This window comes from Tetrao urogallus (assembly GCF_951394365.1).
Source record: "Tetrao urogallus genome assembly, chromosome: 20".
Taxonomy (NCBI): domain Eukaryota; kingdom Metazoa; phylum Chordata; class Aves; order Galliformes; family Phasianidae; genus Tetrao; species Tetrao urogallus.
Genome location: NC_136833.1, coordinates 9,484,114 through 9,502,186, shown reverse-complemented (window position 1 = coordinate 9,502,186; position 18,073 = coordinate 9,484,114). Strand labels below are relative to the sequence as shown.

Genomic DNA, 18,073 nt, shown 5'->3' with positions numbered 1-18,073 from the left:
TTTGCTCACAAACCTGAGACCAGGCGCACAGCGCAGGCACAGAGCTCACAGCACACAGTGAAGTGATGCGAGGCCCCCAGCCCTCGTGTGCCAGCAGAGCTGTGGGCACTGCGAGCTCCGGAGCACCTTGCAGCACAGCAGGCTGAGCCGCGCCGCGGGCCTGGAGCAGGGCAATTCTATCCATAAGAGAACTGCAAACAACATCCCCGTGCTACTGTATGTTCTGAAGTACTGCATATGAAATGTATTAAGAAAGATAATTTACACAAACTAGCTTTTCTCTGCAGTAAAGGCTAATCACTCCAGAAGCAATAAATTCTTATTAGTACTGCAGCTGCAGAAAGGATTAATGGCCATCCAGACCTCCAGCTTTCAAAGACATTGCTTATCAAGCTGAATTCTCCTAGGCATTTCGCCTTCCAATTCTCTCTGTAAGTCTTTAGCAACTCCCTACCATGCTGATGGCAAATGTTCAAGGCAGACATCATGCCAATGGTAACTTCTCCTCTCTGAATCCAGGTCAATGCATACACACTGTTCTGTAGTTTCAACTGGCAGAAAAACAAGTTTGTGACTACTCCATGGCAATTATTACACAAAATAAGATAATGAAAGAATGTTCTCAGAGGGTGGTGTGGGAAAATGCTGATTGAGTTTGTTCTAAGAGGAAGCAAACCTTCCCCTCCGCTTACAGGGAATATCCATGAAGGCAGCTCAGGGCTGACCGGTCGGCGGGGGGCTGATCGCTGTTACCTCCCAAGTTTTCTCCACTAGTCCAAGAGCTTCCTTCCTCCGTTGCTCAACTCCATCAATCATAAATACTTTTTCCAGAAAGCTCTACCCTAAGATATGTAACAAACATGGTCCCACGAGCATTTCAGTTGCTCACCTGCACATATTTGATACAGCACTTCTAAACAAACAACGCAGCTTGTATTCAAAGGCACACGGTACCCGAGGTGCTGCTTTTGGAGTACACAGCATTACAGCAAATCCACGTGTTACAAAGCAGACTTCTATTCTCAGCTACTGAGGTTAAGAGTTCTGCTTTAGTCTGGCAAACGCTTGGAGGCATTTTGTACTCTTCTATAACAAAGACTCTCAGAACATTTGGAAGTGAAACACAACAAAAAATACTTCAGAAATGCTCACAAAACCAATATGATTCCCACGACTGGTTAAAGGACAGGTAAAGGGTGTGTGGTTATCACCTCACCTCGCCTGTCAGGGGAACACATCATTGGTACGTAAAGCTCACTGGATCCAACGGCCCATTCCTGTATGTACATATGGTCTCTGGGCAGAATTACTGACAGATAAGCCCACACTTTTCAAAGGGCTTTTTTTTTGACAGTTCCTAATGGCAGTGAAATCACTGACATGCTAAGCACAAATACTAAAGTTGGAATAAATTTAGCCAAACTTAGAAAGTGGATGCGTGGCTGCTAACATGAAGCTCTCGTGTGCGCCTCCCTGACCGCCCCACTGCGCACAAACAGCATCAAAACACAGAGCTGAGACTAAGAGAAGACACTGCTTTGTCACGACCACAGGCGGCTTGGGCAGGTGTCAAACATGGTCAGTGACCAGACAGTCACACAGGCTCTGTATAGTCAATAAGGTGAAAGATAGGTGGGATTATTCATTATGGAGTGCCTGTCTCGGGTAACACATGAAATGCTCCTCTGGAAATGCCTTCCTCTACCAGTCACCCGCAGAGGGAGGTAGGAGACCCAGCTTAAAATGGAGGCTCACCTGCAGATAACCAAGGCTTGCTGCCTCCAGAATTCTCATTTCTAAATTCCGCTCATCTCCCCTTTCCCTGTGTGCCAAGCCTGAATTCAAAGCCAGCGCTACCAGTTACAAAACAGGTTAATTCCTGTCCTATTAGTGGAGTGGCTTTCTCTGCAAGGGCGAATGGGAGTGGTGGCTAATTGCATGGCACCATTACAAGAGACGGTTTGTTTTTGTTGGATTTTCACAACAGGAGAAACTTAGCATACACACTCACACAATTAGCATGGCATTATAATGTGCTTTACCCTCTGGCTCTGCACACATTGTTTACGAGATGCAAAAGCTGATAGATTGTGGTTTAAAGGAAACATTCATAACCATTTTAATTATTCTGTTTGAAAGAAAAGCCACACACAGATAAGTTAGGAGAAAGACAAAAACATTACAATTGTGCTGCCTTCACTTTGCTGTACCAACCACAACTCCGAGGAAAGCTTTATAAAACCTCCAGCATGAGGCCCATTGCCACTAAGGAAGAACGAACAGATGGAAATCTACTCGTCAGTCACAGCACCACAAGTGAGGAAGAAGAAACTGAGGTCAGACAAGCACACAGAACTGAAGTACATCTGTCCACCGGGGCGACAAGGGCACAGGCCAGAGGTGAACGCCTGGGGACAAAGTGAGTTCTTCCCATCCTTCCAGCACAGTATGTTAGCTGTCTGCTCACGGCACACAAGACAGGCAATGTAAGGCAAACAGTGACACGAAGCATGCCCGCGTTTTCACCAGTTCATGAACAAAGTGGCCACAAGATTTGTTGATGCTTCTGATGCAAACCACTGCCTGCCAAAAGCTGCCAGCAGCCACGCTTCTAAAAGTGTTTGAAACAGAACACTGAGCGTGAGTCAGTGCTGATAGCAGCACATGGGCATGGGAAACAGACAGGGTTGCATTGTTAAAAGACTTATTACCAAAAAGAACAGCTGTTATTTTTGGAGATATTTAAGAGATTGATGTGCTGATAAGATTTTCGGGTCACAATTGCTGTGCAGCAGTCTCCAGTTGGCAATACTTCAAAGATGCAGAAATGAAATATTAACAGTCATTCTTTATTTTAAGAGATATGATACAAAAGCAAACTGAAAAAGATAGCTGAGATGACACCATTGAGCAAAGCTTTGTGTATGCTCACCTTTATTTCTGAGGTACAGACAAACAAGACCAGTTGCTGTGCGAGCAGTAAGGGCCCAAGCAGACAGTGCAGTGACAACCAGAGGTAAGAGCTCAGATCTACTGGAGGATGTAAGGGCAGAGCCTCCCCCCAGCAGATCCCACACCTGTTGCCCTCTCCTGGATGCATAATTGCAACATAAAGAAGCAGCCTGCTTTACTGTCTTTTGCTAACAGCAAATGCTGTTAACAAGAGCCTTGTTTGAGATGTAGGATTCATTCAAGGAAAGAAAAGGATGAATACTATAGATTTGAATAGATACTAATAGATTTAATGGATAACTTTAAGACGAGTCCAAAGAAAACACCTAGACTTAACTTGCACCAAAAGGTACCTCATGTGAAAGAGTTAAACAACTTGTTCTTCATATCACACTTCAAAGGTGTTCTTTATTCCCATCTTGCTCAGCTGCCAAATGCAGACTTCTCCAGAGCTCCTTTTTCAACTGTAGATGTCCTAAAAAGCCTTTTAATGCTGTGTTCTAATCACACCCTCGAGCATGTGTGCCATTATCACTTATTCTTTAAAAATCAGAGCTAAAAGCAAAACTGATTACTGCAAGAAATCTGTCTCCTTGAAGAAAAATTGATTCGGAGTATCTTACTTAAAAGAAAAGGATAGAAAATTAAAGGGATACTGTTATGGTTAATATCTTTAAAAATGTTTAATTTGGCTTCCTTCATGGAAGCTTAAAACTGAAACTGCTTTTCAAATCAAACTCGTTTCCCTATTTACAGTACATGTTCTGGCTATGCTGAAGACATCTTTTAGTTACTTTCCAACTGCCAATATGAAACACTGCTACAGTTGGTCACTGCCCTGCACAGGACATTTCTCTCTATGCCACCTTCTGATTCCATACAAGTCTTCTTTTCAGTCAATGCCATAACGGCTCTTAAGGTCTGCGATACTGACAAGCACGATGCACACGCACATCTCCATGCACTTTTGTTCTTTTCTTAAACACACACCATCACTACAGGAACTGCTGCATTCCTGGCGCAGTTTGCTGACCTCCATCCCTGTTGGCCAACCAAAGAAAATCCAAACGTGAAACCTCCTTCTCCATGTCCAACAAACCTCTAGGCTTTGGCATAGCTCCTAGAATATTTCTGTACCACCACAGGGAAGTAGGTTAATAAAACTGTTGGCCACATCCTCCAGACAGATATCTAGTTTCCAGCAGTAGTCATGTACAGTGTCTTAAATTTCACTGTAAGTTGCTGCTGCCTCTCACCCTCCTGCTGTCCTCTCCTGGGGGCAGGGGAACCGAAGCAACAGGAAAACCCAATGATTAAACTCCTCTTTGCTCATTACTCCTACCAGGCTAAGCATAATCACTGAGAACCAGTACCTCATTATTTCAGTGCTTCATCTCCCAGGTTAAGCCCATTGCATTTCAGCCTCTCCATCGTTTCACTACTGTCACACTTGGCCGTTAGCCAGCATACGAAAAAATCTTATTTACTGACCTCTCAAGTTTCAGTCGTTTTTCCTGTCCATTACTATGATACAGAATATTTGTTATAATAATGCAGAATCCCACATTAGAACACAATATTTATTACTTGCCATTTTCCCTTTCCATCCCTCTTGTCAGGAATTATTTTAGACAACAGCATTCACATTTACCTGTTCCGCATGGCAGCGGACATCACAACCATAGGACTTCACATTCGAGCATCACTTAAATGTTAAATTCACTCAGAATTGCAGCTCCGAACACCAACATTTAACAACTGACAAACTAAGCACATACCAGAGACTGCTCACTTCTTTTTCTGCTGAATAAACCAAAACCAAGAGCTGAGAAACAAAAGGAGCAGCAGTTCTGTCTATTTTGTCAGAAGCAGCAGCTAACAAAAGCTCTTTTCGTGCTACCTCTTTCAGAGACAATGCAGTTTCTTTTCATAATGGCAATTTGTACTGAAGATATTTCTTTATATATTTTGACAGTAGTGGTAAAGAGCACAACTACATTAATGGCAGCTTCCTTGTTTCTGTATGAAAGGCAGTAGGGCATCAGTTTGTCTGAAGCTTTCTCTGTATGTTTACTCATGTTAAGTATTGGTAATTTGCTGCCTTTTCCCCCACCTTCCCATGTAGGGACTTCTATGTGACCAGAACTGCACACTCACTCCTTGAGTTACTGCAGGAGCAGAAAAGATGCATCAGAACATGAGGAAAAAATAATCTTACTGCCAGCACAGTCCAAGAGCCTGGAAATGCTTTGGAGTTGTGGATATTTTTCAAATATAGACAGCTTTTTTTTTTTTCTTCTCTCTTTTACGGAGATACATTAACAAAGATTTAAGAAAAATCTACAGCCTTTCAACTATTTTAAATGTTAAGGAAACAGCATTTCTTCATTCTCAACAAAACCCAAAGCCCCACGTCACAAAAAACACCCTGAACTGCTATAAACCCAACTAATTTCCCTCCTACACAGCAGCAATTTCAGTTTCACAATTCCATGTGAAGAAACACCGAAGTCAGACCTGCAGGGCCCTTGTCTCACCTACCCGCTTCAAAGCTGCATTTAGATTTAAATGATCTCCATGAACTGACCTGAAAACCCTAATACGGGTTTCTCTATTCTGAGTCAGCCAAAAGCCTTGTGATAACACAAATCACCACCGTGGGTGTAATTCCAGCCTTCTCAGGACTTTCTAAAGTAAAATATAGAGCCTTGGGGAAGAAAACAAAAAGGAAATTCAAAGGGGAATTTGTTATTGACTCTAAAACACCTTTAACTCGAAGTTGAAAGAGCAGTTCCAGATGAAACAAGGACTGTTACAGAAGGATTCCCGTCAGCTGATTGTATGATAGATGACAAAATTTAAATTTTCTTGGGAACAATTGTGGGAGCAGTAATGCTACCTTCATTTCATGTCCAAGTTACCAAATGTATCTTAAAATTTTAGGTGAGTCTTCAGATGAGTAAACAGTAGCACAGCAATGGCAGCGTGACATGCCTGAGACAGATCAGAGAAAGCCACAAGTAGGTCAGGGCTGGTCCTGATTCTGTCAACATTCACCTACTTTCCACCTCCTTCAGAAAACAAAAAGCAAAGCAGGTCTCAGTTACCTCTCCTTCTCCACACAGCAGCAGGAAAGGTGCAATTCAGGTTCTGGGCTCAGGAGGGGACATCAGTGCCTCCCAGGTGCAGTGCAGGACCTTAATCCTCACTTTTTCAAATAACGTCAGTGAGAAAATCTGAAACCCACCAGAAAAGCACTCTGATATCTGATCTTCAGTAACTTAAAAAAGTACTTTCCTCTTCAGACTAAGGCCTGCTTTTAGTGAAGCTGTTTGTTAGACAGCGCTCTGACTTTACCGTTGGAATTAAATCAGATGACTGACAGCAAAGTACTCCATGAGGACCTGCATGCCAGCTGCTGGCACAGAGCTGCTCCACAGAATGCACACTGATGCACAGCACGGGCAGCACCCGGACCTGCAGGAGCAGACATCCCTCACGCCATCAAATAGCAAGTGGTGAGTGATAACAGCTTCAAGGTTCAAACCTGAACATCATTCTGCCAGGTCACAGCCTCGCATTCTTTCATTCCAATTTGTTATCTGAATATTCACTTGTGAAGCAGCACTAAACACAGCTAATGATCTAGGACACTGTCACAAATGCTAGCTCAGGCACAGCAACGGGCTGCCACAGACACGGCTGTGAAGCCACATCCTTAACCAAATGCAGCTCCCAAATTAAACCTGAGTCTTTCAGCTCGCATATTTACTCTACTTGTCAAAAAAGATGAGGCACTATCAAAGAAAAAAAGAGAAAACATCATGACAGTCACAGTTAATTCATTAGGCCAATTCAGAAGGAATAAGGGATAAGGAAAAAAAGCAGGGTTCTCCCTACTTTTGTAAGGAGTTAACAGCAATTATTACATAGAACTTCTGCTCTCAACAATAAACAATAAATATTAAGGTAGGTGCTGGGTACAACTCACTCCATTTATTTCAGAGCAGGTTACTTTTTCAAATACAACCTTGAGTGCCAAACCCTTATTTCTACTTAAATACTCACAAACTACAGATCAACATCAAGGTCTGCTTCCAGCACTTCGAAGGATCACAGGAGATTCAGAATACTCTCTGCTGGTCTTACCCAAAGGTACCAGCCAAGGAATTCGGAGACAATAAAAGGCAGATTGCAGGCAGTCTGGGGAGAACCACGACATTCTGTCCACACTGCTGTAAATGCTCACCTGCAAGGCAACCTCCCTCCAAATCAGAGACATGCAGTGAACAAGTGCAACAATCAGAAAGATCAAGGTGATGGAAGGGTGTACAAGAGGCGTAACAACAAGGGGATCAACATAACAGAAAGGTGCCATGAGGGAAGCAAAAAAGGACTGCTCCGCCATCCCCCAAAGAGCTAGGCTCACAGGGGAAAACACCATCAAAAAGGGACCTTCGGGACAAGAACCGTTCTCAGTGGCAGTCAGCCCTTAAATGAGCCCTGAGAGGAGACAAGCTGCACCCCTTCCTGCCATACAGGTGAATTGCCTCCACCTGTGCTCCCAGGGCTGACCTGCTCCTTTCCCCAGGTGCTCCATCAGCGGTTCGGGCCGTGACTCAGCAGTTCCCATACAGCAAGCCAACAGGAATTTACAGAAACATCCAAAGAAAAGTTACTGTCATACTGGAAAACCTCTTTAACAGTGCTTTTGTTCTGCTTACTGTATAACCTATGGGTTGCTGAACTCTCATTTAGCTCTCTCACAGCCTCACACACAGGTGGGAATGCAACCACTGAGGCATCCCTGCAGGCCAGCCAGCCTCAGCTGCTCACATCAACAAGAATGATAAGCAATGAAAACAGACCAGGCCACACCTCCTGCTTTTCTTGAGACTCTAACAAACTCTAATGTATTCATTAGTAACCAAACCAGTTAAAGAAACATAAAATGGTTTTCAGTGTAACAGTCCACCAGGGGCCTGCTGGACTCCTTCCTTCCTGACCTCAGTTGGCTCCTTGGGGAGCTCAAGTGCACATCCCAGCAGTTACTTCACGTGACAAAGATTACCCGTGCCTGAAAGCTGCTATTAAGCTTACGGAATAAGTTTTATTTATTCACAGGCAGGTATTCTTCAATGGTTGCAAGCATTTATGTTAAATAATAAAATGTATTAACTGAAATAATAAAAATCCTTATGTGCACTTCCATGAGAGAAGGGATGGGCAGCAGCTTCTCAGAAAAAAGTGAATAATGTAGGATGTAAGCCAAAATAACTACTTGACTACCAACCATTCAACACTGCGCCCTGCGTCCCTTCTGCCATTAAGCAAAGCTTCTGTTTTGACACCACGCAGAGCCAACAAAATGCAGACAGCAGTGAGAGCAGGGCCTGGTGCTGCCTGAGTAACAAAGCAAAACCACGCACCAGGCCCACAGGTCCATTTCCCCATACCTTTTAATTTTCCATCAAACTTCCCGCAACTGTTCTTGAACACGATGCTTAGAATTACCATTTCTGTAATTGCACACAAATACCAACGTACAGTGCTCTACAAAAACTGAAGAAGTAACAGAAGATAATTTATCAAGGCACACATGCTACAAAACGATCCTGCCACCACATTCTGGTGCCAGAAGCATCATAAGCAGTGTAAGAATTCCACTCACACACGTACGTTTTCAAGCCTTGATAGAGAAGAATCACATCAGGAAATTAAAAAAAGATACTGCTAGGACACACCGGTTCTGCTACAGCCCTCATGATTAAAGCTCAAGTTCTTGCTAAGCACTCCTGGACGTGGTACGTGGCCGCGTTCCATAGCCGTGGAAGTTAGCTAATAGCAAGGCTGACACAAGACTACCTTTATTTATCCATCAATCTCGTGTACCAGGAGAGAACCAACACAATTTTAAACGTTATAATGAAGTTCAGGTCGTTCTAACATGCTCTGACTGAAGCAATGTAAAGGGGTGGAAGTGAGCTAGAACAAAGGAAGAAAATGCATCCTAAGAACGGGTTGCTGACATTACCTTTTAGAGAGCCTGGCTTACTGGTACAACACCAATTTTTACAGCCTCTCCATTGCTAGATGGCAGATAATTGCTATGGTCTGTACCACCTTTAGCTACCCATCCCATGCTCCACCACTTGCATTCACTTCTTCCTTGTTACAGCTTATTACAGTTAAATACTATTATCAATAAATAAATGCATTAGCCACATAAGCCTCCATCCTTTACTTACATATTTGTACTGCCTGTCATAAGCCACTTTCATTTAAGCATCTGCTACCTCACTCAGGGGTCTACTTTACAAGATTGGACATAATGGTTGGTTTGACTCGCAACAAAGCAAAATTTCCAGCCCTACTACGTGACGTACTCCAAATTACAATGCTAGGACTTTGCCTACACCAACTGCACCGAAAGGCTGCAGAACAGCGGAGGACCTCTGTGTTGGCCTGCTGCTAGAGGCAGCCTGGATGAGCCCGTCACCATGGGCAAAGCCTCGGCCATGGGGCTGCGCCGTGCCGCCCGCTGCCCCCAGCAGCCAAACGCAGCACGCGCTGCTTCCTGCTGCTATTTACCAGCTCTTGAATCATGTGCTGAGAGCACTGACGCCTCGGCTCACATTCAAACACGAGAGGCTTTTGTGTCTTCTGCCTTAGAGATAGGGACAAGTTAAACTCTCCTTTTAGAAGAAGTGAAAACGCATGGCGAGGGGAGGGAAAAGAACATCCGAAGTGAAATGTCTTCTGAGAAACCAACATGAGGTTGCAGGTCCAGTTACAAGCTGCTCTGCTGCAACATTTGCAGAAGTGAGGGTGATGAGTGCTCAAGTGACCTGCACGCTGCTGACCTTGGCATAAACTACAGTGAGCTGATTTATTCAAAATAGTCCTCGCCCAACGCTGAGAAAAAAATATCATCCACATTCCTTCCCTCTTACATCATCTCATGAGACAATAACGAACAATCCAATAGATTACGTGGAGAGGACACCGCTTAGCCCCCAGAGCCTCATTTAAGGACAAGAAGTCGCTATACGCATTTCATTTCCTTCTGCACGTTTGGGGAACTGCCATTTACATGTAAACAGAATCCTTCTCTTCATGAAATTTGAAAACAGCACCAATAACTTAAACATAGCAGCTTTGCAAAGTGTCTCATAACGCAACTGGGTGTCACTGTTCCACTCTACTTCTTCACAAACTGAGCCAGAATTCAACGTAAATAAAGTGACCCTTTAAAAAACACTGACGCGATCACCTGCAGATGCTTAAGCTGTGACATTAGGTGTGAAACGCAGCACATGTTCCATCCTCCAAGAGGTAACTGGATAAAAATGACTCGGTCTCTCTCCCTCGGACTCTCTGCCACACCTCAGCCAGCTGCAACAGCAGCACATGAAGGCTCTTCCCATTTGTCCACTGCTTGCTGAGCTCGAAGGCTGCGTCAGGATCCTCTCTCTGTTGCATGACGTGGGCCAGGCCGACTCCTGCCAGAGGCTCTCATCCAACTGCAGGTGGATGTTCTGTTCCACCCAGGAAGTGGGGAGGGCCCACTTCCATTCACTGTTCTGTTAGTCTCATTCACAACGAAAATTCTAGGGTTAATTTTAGACAGCTTCTCCAGTTCTTTTTGATCAATGATAATAAAGAAGTAATTTTAGGTGAATGTAAAACAGCCAGTGAAATGGTTTAAAGCAAAACAGTCCCATCTAAATGCTAATGCTAAAATCAGATATTTTTGCTGTTCACAAACGCTCTACTAAAGGTGAGTTTTCAGGGTCAGGAAAAAGACCATAATGTAAACAGCTTTAGCTTAGAAAAGGACATGTCACACCCACAAATCCAAAAAGGTTTCACAAAGCAGATTTTACTCACTGAACTTTCTCTAAACTTCTCAGGTACCAGACTGGACTTTCACATTCCCATTTGCATTAACCACGCAAAACATCCCCTGGGTTGGCTCAGAGAGGAACTTATCCTGCAGTTATTCACACGGGTTTTCAAGCTGTAACCTCCTTTATTTCCTAACACATATTCCAGCAATTTGTCCAAAGTAAATGATCTGCAATGCATCCCTGCTCCACACAAGTCGATCCTTTGCAGTACTGCTGGGGAAGGTTCCTGCTTACTCCACAGATCTCTCCCACTGCTCTGACCAGCACCAGCACGGGGATAAAACACTGAACGTTGCTTTAGGGTCTACACAGTGATCAATTCTACGCAATACTCCTTTCAATGTTTAACTTAGCACTGGCTGCAGTGATTTCAGGCCTTTGAAGGCTGGAAGCTAAGTATAAATTTAGGCTAAATTATTTCTGCTTTAACAAAGTTGTGGCAGCCCAGGCACAACATCTATCTCAAAGTCAGCCAAACCATCACACCACTACATGGCTATCAAACATCCTGAATAAAAACTATCAGAAACAAACACACTGAAAAGTTGCATAAATTGTGCCTTTAAAAATAATTTAAAAAGAACGCACAGCCTTTTTTTGTGTGCCATTTGTGGCACATTTCCCACAGAAACGCCTCTCACCACAGTTTTTATAGTAATAACACTGGTTGCCTGGTTTCATCCTCTGTGCCGAACTGCACCTTTCTGAACTCCACGGCACACAGAAGGCTGACACGACCCGCACACATCTGGCAGAGTCCCAGCCCAACCAACACAGCACTCGGTTCCACTCCGGCCACCCCCACAGCTGCTGCTGCTCTCTGCTGTGGGAATTTCAGTCCTGCAGAGGCATCAGCCCTTGGCCCCTCGCTCCCCAACCAGGCTCACTGCCCTCTTCTTATTACTATCGTTATTTTTACGAACCCCACCAGATGGCAGCAGCACGTCTCCCCGGCAGAACAGGGAGCGCTTTGCAAAGGACAGCTCCTTACCCCAAAACACTCACAAGACTTCCAAATATCTGATGCGCGTTTTGAAACGCGGGACGCAGAGTTTTTGCTGAAACTAAGATCTGGACGATTTTTCTCCCCGCACGTTAAGGATGTGCTGTCTGGGAGCAGGTGAAGGACAAAGTGTCCCGCTGGCAGCAGGACGGGCGCGTGGTGCAGGCAGCACCCAGGGAGCAGCACAGACCTGCAGGAGCTGCTTCCTAACTGCGGGATAAGCTGCAGCTTCCGGACAACACGACGCATCTCAGGGGTACGATGAAGGACTCCTTCAGGTACGTCAACCGCCTGCAGAGCAGCATTTCTCAACAACATACAGATATGAGCCCTTTGGTTATTTGTCAGCGCCAACCGATGCTCAGAAAGAGATACAGATATGCAACAGAATCCTCACGCACAATTAGCCTGGGCCTCGTGTTACTGAATTTTTCATGTTATGCTTGTACCAAAGGATGCATTTTTCATGGCTAACCTGAACTGTAAATACCCAAATCGATGTTCGTGTTGGGTTCCGTTATCCCATACAGCCAGAACTGAGTTATACAGGCACTCCCGTTTGGAACGAAACCTGAAATTCAGCTTACCTCCACTTACAAGGCCTGCTCAGCTCAGCAAAGCCCCACCAGCAGAAGTGAACATGAAACACAAACACTGCACAGTGAGCGCGGAATTCAGCTACATGTGAGCAAAGAGGAACTGAATTCCACCCATCACATTCTTAGTCTGCACGCCCTTACAGTTTTAGCACAGCAGCTCTGCAGGCTCCATCCCATGGCCGTGGGGTAGCAGAGGAGCCTGGTGCTGCTCTGCCACCGTCCGCCCAGGGCAGACCCTCATCCTACACTTCTCTTCCCCAGAGCTCTCAGTACTGAATATGCAAATGTAACCTTTTATTCCACTGAATGTTATGAGTGCAGATCACTCTTTGTACCTTTTGTTGTTGTTGTTTTTTTTTTTTTGGCAGATAAAACTGGGAAAAATAAAGACCGGAAAATTACACACAGGTAAACAAAGTATTTGAGCCAACTGCTAAGAGGGTCCGATCTTACATAATGCTCTAAATTTAAGCAAACTAGCAACAACTGAGATGAAAAACCACACTTCATCAAGAAAAAATACAAGAACAGATGAAAATAAAGTTTTCTTCACAGCCTTTACTCTTTCCTGGACTTTTTTTGAACACTTCAGCACAGCAGGACTGGAGCAGAGCTGCCCATGCAGCAGCACCCCCGGCTCCCTGCTCCCAGCCCTTAACTCCTGCATTAAGGGACACAGACCAGTCACAGCACTCAGCTACGCTTCTCCTGCACAGCAATCCCAGCCAACGCGGTGTGTGACAAACACCGGCCTGCTCTAAAGGCAGGGCCACCATCTCCCAATGCAGGCTGTCCCTGCTCTGCCCCGCAGCCCCACTGCTCTCGGTGACACTGCAGCACCCGCAGCCAAGCAGGAGCTGCACGGGGCCGCACCACCGACCTGCTGCAAACTTGGTGCCGGCGAGGCAGGAAGTACGCGGCGACGCGCCTGCTCTCACAACAAAACCCCGGCGTCCCTTCTGCTCCCAGGCGGCCACAGAGCGCTGGGAACCTGGCAGCAGCTCATCCAAAACACAATCAAAAACCACTCTAGCTTTGCTCCAGTGATCCTGACGGGCAATTATGACATACATGAAGCAGTCACAAAATATATTAGAAGAGATTATGACCCACTGAGAAAATCCTGCGACATTGCAGCTGAGAGACTCCAGGTATTGCAGCACAGTACAGTAGGACAGAAAATCCCATTTGCATTTATGAGAGGAGAGCAAAGTTCAGGCGCTCTGTTTCAGGCAGCCTCCCCGGCACGGCTCCCGGCAGGTGACGGGGGCAGGAAGACATTTTCAGACGCTTTGAATTCTAGCTCTTAAGCTAGGTCAGAATACATCTTCTAATGTTTGTAAACCTGAAATCTTAGCAGGTGCGGCTCAGCCACGCAGCACGTACATTCTAAGGAAACGTGCAGGAGGTGCACAAACGTGCTGCTTTTGTCCTAATCAAGACTGATGGTGCGGCCTGATAACAAGGGGTTGTTCTTCACCTCGCCCTGCCAAGAGAAACAAGAGAACCCAACTTTCTAAGAAAGGAGAAGAGCCAGCAAAGAACTGGGCAGCTTTCTTCTATTCTGGATCAAATGAGAAAAACCAAGAATGAATTATGATTTGGTAGAAAAGAATGTAAACTCAGTTCGGTTTTTTCTCTACTCACCAGACGACACCAAAGGCTCCGTATCCAATAGGTCTGTCCGGCTCAATATCCAGCTGCTGCTGTGGATGTTGTGAGTGCTGATGATGGTGCGCTTTGACCGCAGCCGCAGCTGCAGCTTGTACCTGAGCTGGGGCGGCCGCCGCTGGTCCAGGGGCCTGGCCCGGTGCCGGCGATGGGAAATATGGCTGCTGCTGCCCGGGGTTCAACATCGCTGCCGCCGCCGCCGCCGCCGCCGCGGCCGCAGCTGCCGAGGAAGCGTGCTGCTGCACAGGATGGACCGCGGGCGCGGAGCTGGGGTGCAGGTGGTGCTGAGGGTGGTGGTGGTGATGGAGGTGAGGAGGAGGGAGGTGAGGGAGGTGGTGGTGATGGTGGTGGTGGTGACCTGCCGCTGCCGCAGACGTACCGCCATTGTAAGCCGCCATCATTTTTGCGTTGGCCGTCGCGCCACAAAGAGACATTCAAAAAAATGCCCCTTGACCGGCAAACGACCAGGTCAAGCTGTCATTTGGCCATCAAAAAATGAGATTTGCTACACTTTAAAGGAAGTCGGGTTCCATCATACACGGCCCACCTGCGAGAACATCGAGCTCAGCGGGCCTGATCTCTTGGCGAAGCCACACGGCGCGGAGACTCTTCATGTGCACGAGCCCGAGCGCCGACCCACCGCCCGCGGCGCTCACTGGGGCTCCATCCCGGGCAGGGCCGCGGCGCTCCGGGCTCTCCGCACTTCGTTTCCGAGGAAGGGGCGCTCAGTGCCCCGCGCCCGGAGGATGAGGGGCCGCCGCCCGGGGACGCCCTGCGCGGGCCGAGCCTACCCCTGCCATGCCCACATCCCCGCGGAGCGCCCCGCGCCTCCTACATCGCTCCCTCCGCTCGCACACCTGCTCCCTCCGCCGCAGCCAACAACTCGGGGAGTTCGCAACTTTTCCTCGCAGGCCCTGAAACATACACAGCACCCGAAGAGAGTGAGGGGGGCGCGGGCGGCGGGGCGGGGGGGCGGGGGAGCCGACGGGACCGGCCGAGGGAGAGAGAGGGCCGGGGGGGGTGAAGTGGGGGTGCGCGGGCACGGCGGGAGCGGGGGCGGGTGACAAATGGATGACAGGGGCGGGAGCGGGGCCGTGGGGCGGGGGGCGGCGCGCTGACAGCGGGGCGGCGGCGGCGGCGCCGGAGGGGCGCGGCGGGGCGGGGAAGGAGCGGGGCCGGGTGGGGGGAGGGGGTCTCCGCTGCGTGCGTGCGACGGGCAGGGGTGGGGGCGGCGGGCTCTCAGGGCCCCGCCGCGCGGCGCCGCTCCGCCCCCCGGCCGCCGCTTCGGCCGCCCGACCCTCCGCCGCCGCCGCCACTCACCTCCTCGCGGAGCCCCAGCGCGGAGCGCACAGCGGGCACGCGCACCCGGCCTGCCCTCCCCCCGCCGGCCCCCCCCACCCCCATGCGGGGCGCGCGCCCGACACCCGCCCGCAGCCAATCGGACCCGGCCCACCAGGCTCCGCGAGAGCCGCCCCCACCCAATCACCGAGCGGGACCCAGCTCGGCCGGCCCATAGGACTCGGCCGCCGCAGAGACTCCCTGACTCAGTCCCGCCCCCTTGACCCCAGCCGCCCAATCACCGCGCGCCTCCGCGCCCAGAGCTAGCGAGACCCCGCGAGATTCCCTCACCTCACACAACCCTCACCTCGGGCGGCCCCGCCTTCTTCACCTTTCTTGCCAATCACGCGGTGCCGCTCCGGCCTTCCGGCCAATCGAGTCTCCCCCCGGGTCGATTCCCGCCCCCGAGACCCGCTTTTTGCCCAATCGCGGCGCCCTATCCGATCCGATTAGCCAATGGGGGAAAACGAAAGCCCGAAAAGGGGTTACTGGGCCAATGGAGCTCGGAGCCCGGGCGGCGGCCTGATTGGCAGCTCTCCTCGCGAGTGAGGGGCGGCGGCGGCCGTTTTTCTTCGAATCGCTGCGCGAGGCTCCGCGTGACGGCCGAGGAAGTCTCTGGTGCGCCCGTCCGCGGGTGGGCAGCCGGCCAATGGGAGGCGGGAAGCGGGTGACGAGCGGCGGGAGGTGCCAATGGCGCTGCCGGGGCGGGGTGAGGTGAGGACGCGGAGGTCGCCGAGGCGGGCGGCTGGCTGGTCGGTCGGTGCGTGGCTGGCTGAGGGTGGGGAGCTGCGCGCGCGTGATGTTGGTGGGACGCTGTGAGGCGGCTACGGCCTTTGAGCTGCGCGGGGCGCGGGAACACCGCTGCTCTGAGGTGATTCCCGCCTCGCCCCACCGCCAAAGGAACTCGCTGAATTCAGCGGAAACGCGGCCGTGCGTTTCGAACGAGAGCCGGCCTCGAGGCGTGCGGGGCGGTGTTGCCTCAGGTGCGGCGGGCTCGTGCAGAGCTGAGCCGCCCCGTTCCGCTCCGCCCGCTGAGTTTTGCTCCCGTTGCGCAGCTGAGGTGCGCGCGGCGCTGTGGGCGCTGCTATGGGCGCCGCTTGGGACGCGCCGCCTGCCGCTCCTCACAGCCTCCTGCCCTCAAGCGCTCTGCCAACATTTAGGTGCCTTGTTAACTCTCTGCTGCGTTTCTCAGGTGTTACTGGGTGTTCTACTCCGGAATTACCGCGTAGCTTTGCTGTCACGTTTGTTTTTAAAACACTTCAGTTACGAGTGTACTTGGGGAAAAAAAAACACGGAAGGGCTCGTTTACAACTGGTTTATGACCGCAGGGCGCGGGCGAAGGAAGTGCCAGGTGAAGCTCGTGCTCTCGTGCTGTATCTTTGTTCAGGTTGCTTTGAAAGGCTCTTTTAAGGAGCGACACGCGGGATATTAAAAAGTAATGCCGCAGGAAAACTCTTGAGAGTGGTTCGTATGGTTCATCTACGGCTCGTTCGACAAACTGCGGTGTTTGCAGGGATGGTGGCTCTCAAATGGAGGAGCGGCACCCAGCTGTGCCAGCGGGCAGCCTGCAGTGCCAACGGGCGGGGCGTGCAGGCGGAGCAGAACGCTCTATCCTGCATAGAGACCTTCCTCTGCGCCTCGAGCTCCTGGCTTCCTCTTGGTTGGCAAGTCCAAGCTGTGCTGAGTTTTCAGGTGGATGTCGGCAAATGGATGTTTTGCCCGTGAAATATTGAAAAGCTAGTGTTGGGCACTGTTTTGTAGACGAATATTTTTCAGAGTAGAAGTGAGCTGGATTGCAGTCTGGCATTGCTAGTGGTTCTTCTGGCAGCTTTTTGCTGGGTTATTACAAGCCATCTTTTCCATTTTCCATGCGCCTAATGAAGTGTAACTAGAATGTGGGATGTCCCTTCATTTTTTGCCACAACTATATTGTTCTTTTTATTTGCCCTTTGAAATTGAACCAGCTCTTCTCAATGAGGTAGAAGACTGGTGAGGTAGCAGCTGAAGGGATGCACTTATCTTGCATGTCCATATGGAGTCAAGTCACATGGCAGTATTGAAGGACCCGCCCTAATGGTATATCATCCTTCCGTGCTGAGCTTATAAAGCCTTTCATTGCTATTCTTGGCCTCTGCCTTACTGTAGAAGGCAAGGGCAAACAAGATTGAAGCTTGCTTAGGCTGAAATAAATTTAAGGAAACCTGGAATTGCAGGTATACCAAGTGCTCAATTTCTAATAGACCTCTTGTTTTCTCAGTGCAGTCCTGAGATAGAAGCCTGTTGCCTGCAATAGTGTTGCATGTTAGCTGTATAAATCGCACCTCCTTTGAACACAGCTTTGGAAGGAACATGTGGTGCTCTGCTATGAGTTGGTGCTTCCTTGTTCCTGCATGTCTATGGACAAGAAGTGTGAAGTCTTCCGAGAGGAGCTTGCTAGAGCTGGTACACAGCTCTGAGCAAGAGTGCTTTGCAAGTAGTCCAGTGAGTGTGAGCTGGTGAATCTAATAGCAGGTACTTGAACTGGGCAGGTAGAAACACTGCTCTTGATCCTGCCAGAACCCAGTTTGATGGCACCCGATTTGTCATCCTCAGTGATGCAT

General features: G+C 48.9%; 1 protein-coding gene across 1 annotated transcript in view; it reads right to left on the bottom strand.

Annotated features, from left to right (window-relative positions):
* The window catches only part of NLK (nemo like kinase), a gene marked incomplete at both ends in the record, with an annotated part of 36,310 nt that extends 21,741 nt beyond the window's left edge, over nt 1-14,569 (bottom strand). The window contains one exon of the mRNA XM_079545173.1: nt 14,112-14,569. Coding sequence (XP_079401299.1) covers nt 14,112-14,569 — 458 coding nt within the window. The remainder of the gene's footprint in view (nt 1-14,111) is intronic.
* Nucleotides 14,570-18,073: the final 3,504 nt, after the last annotated feature.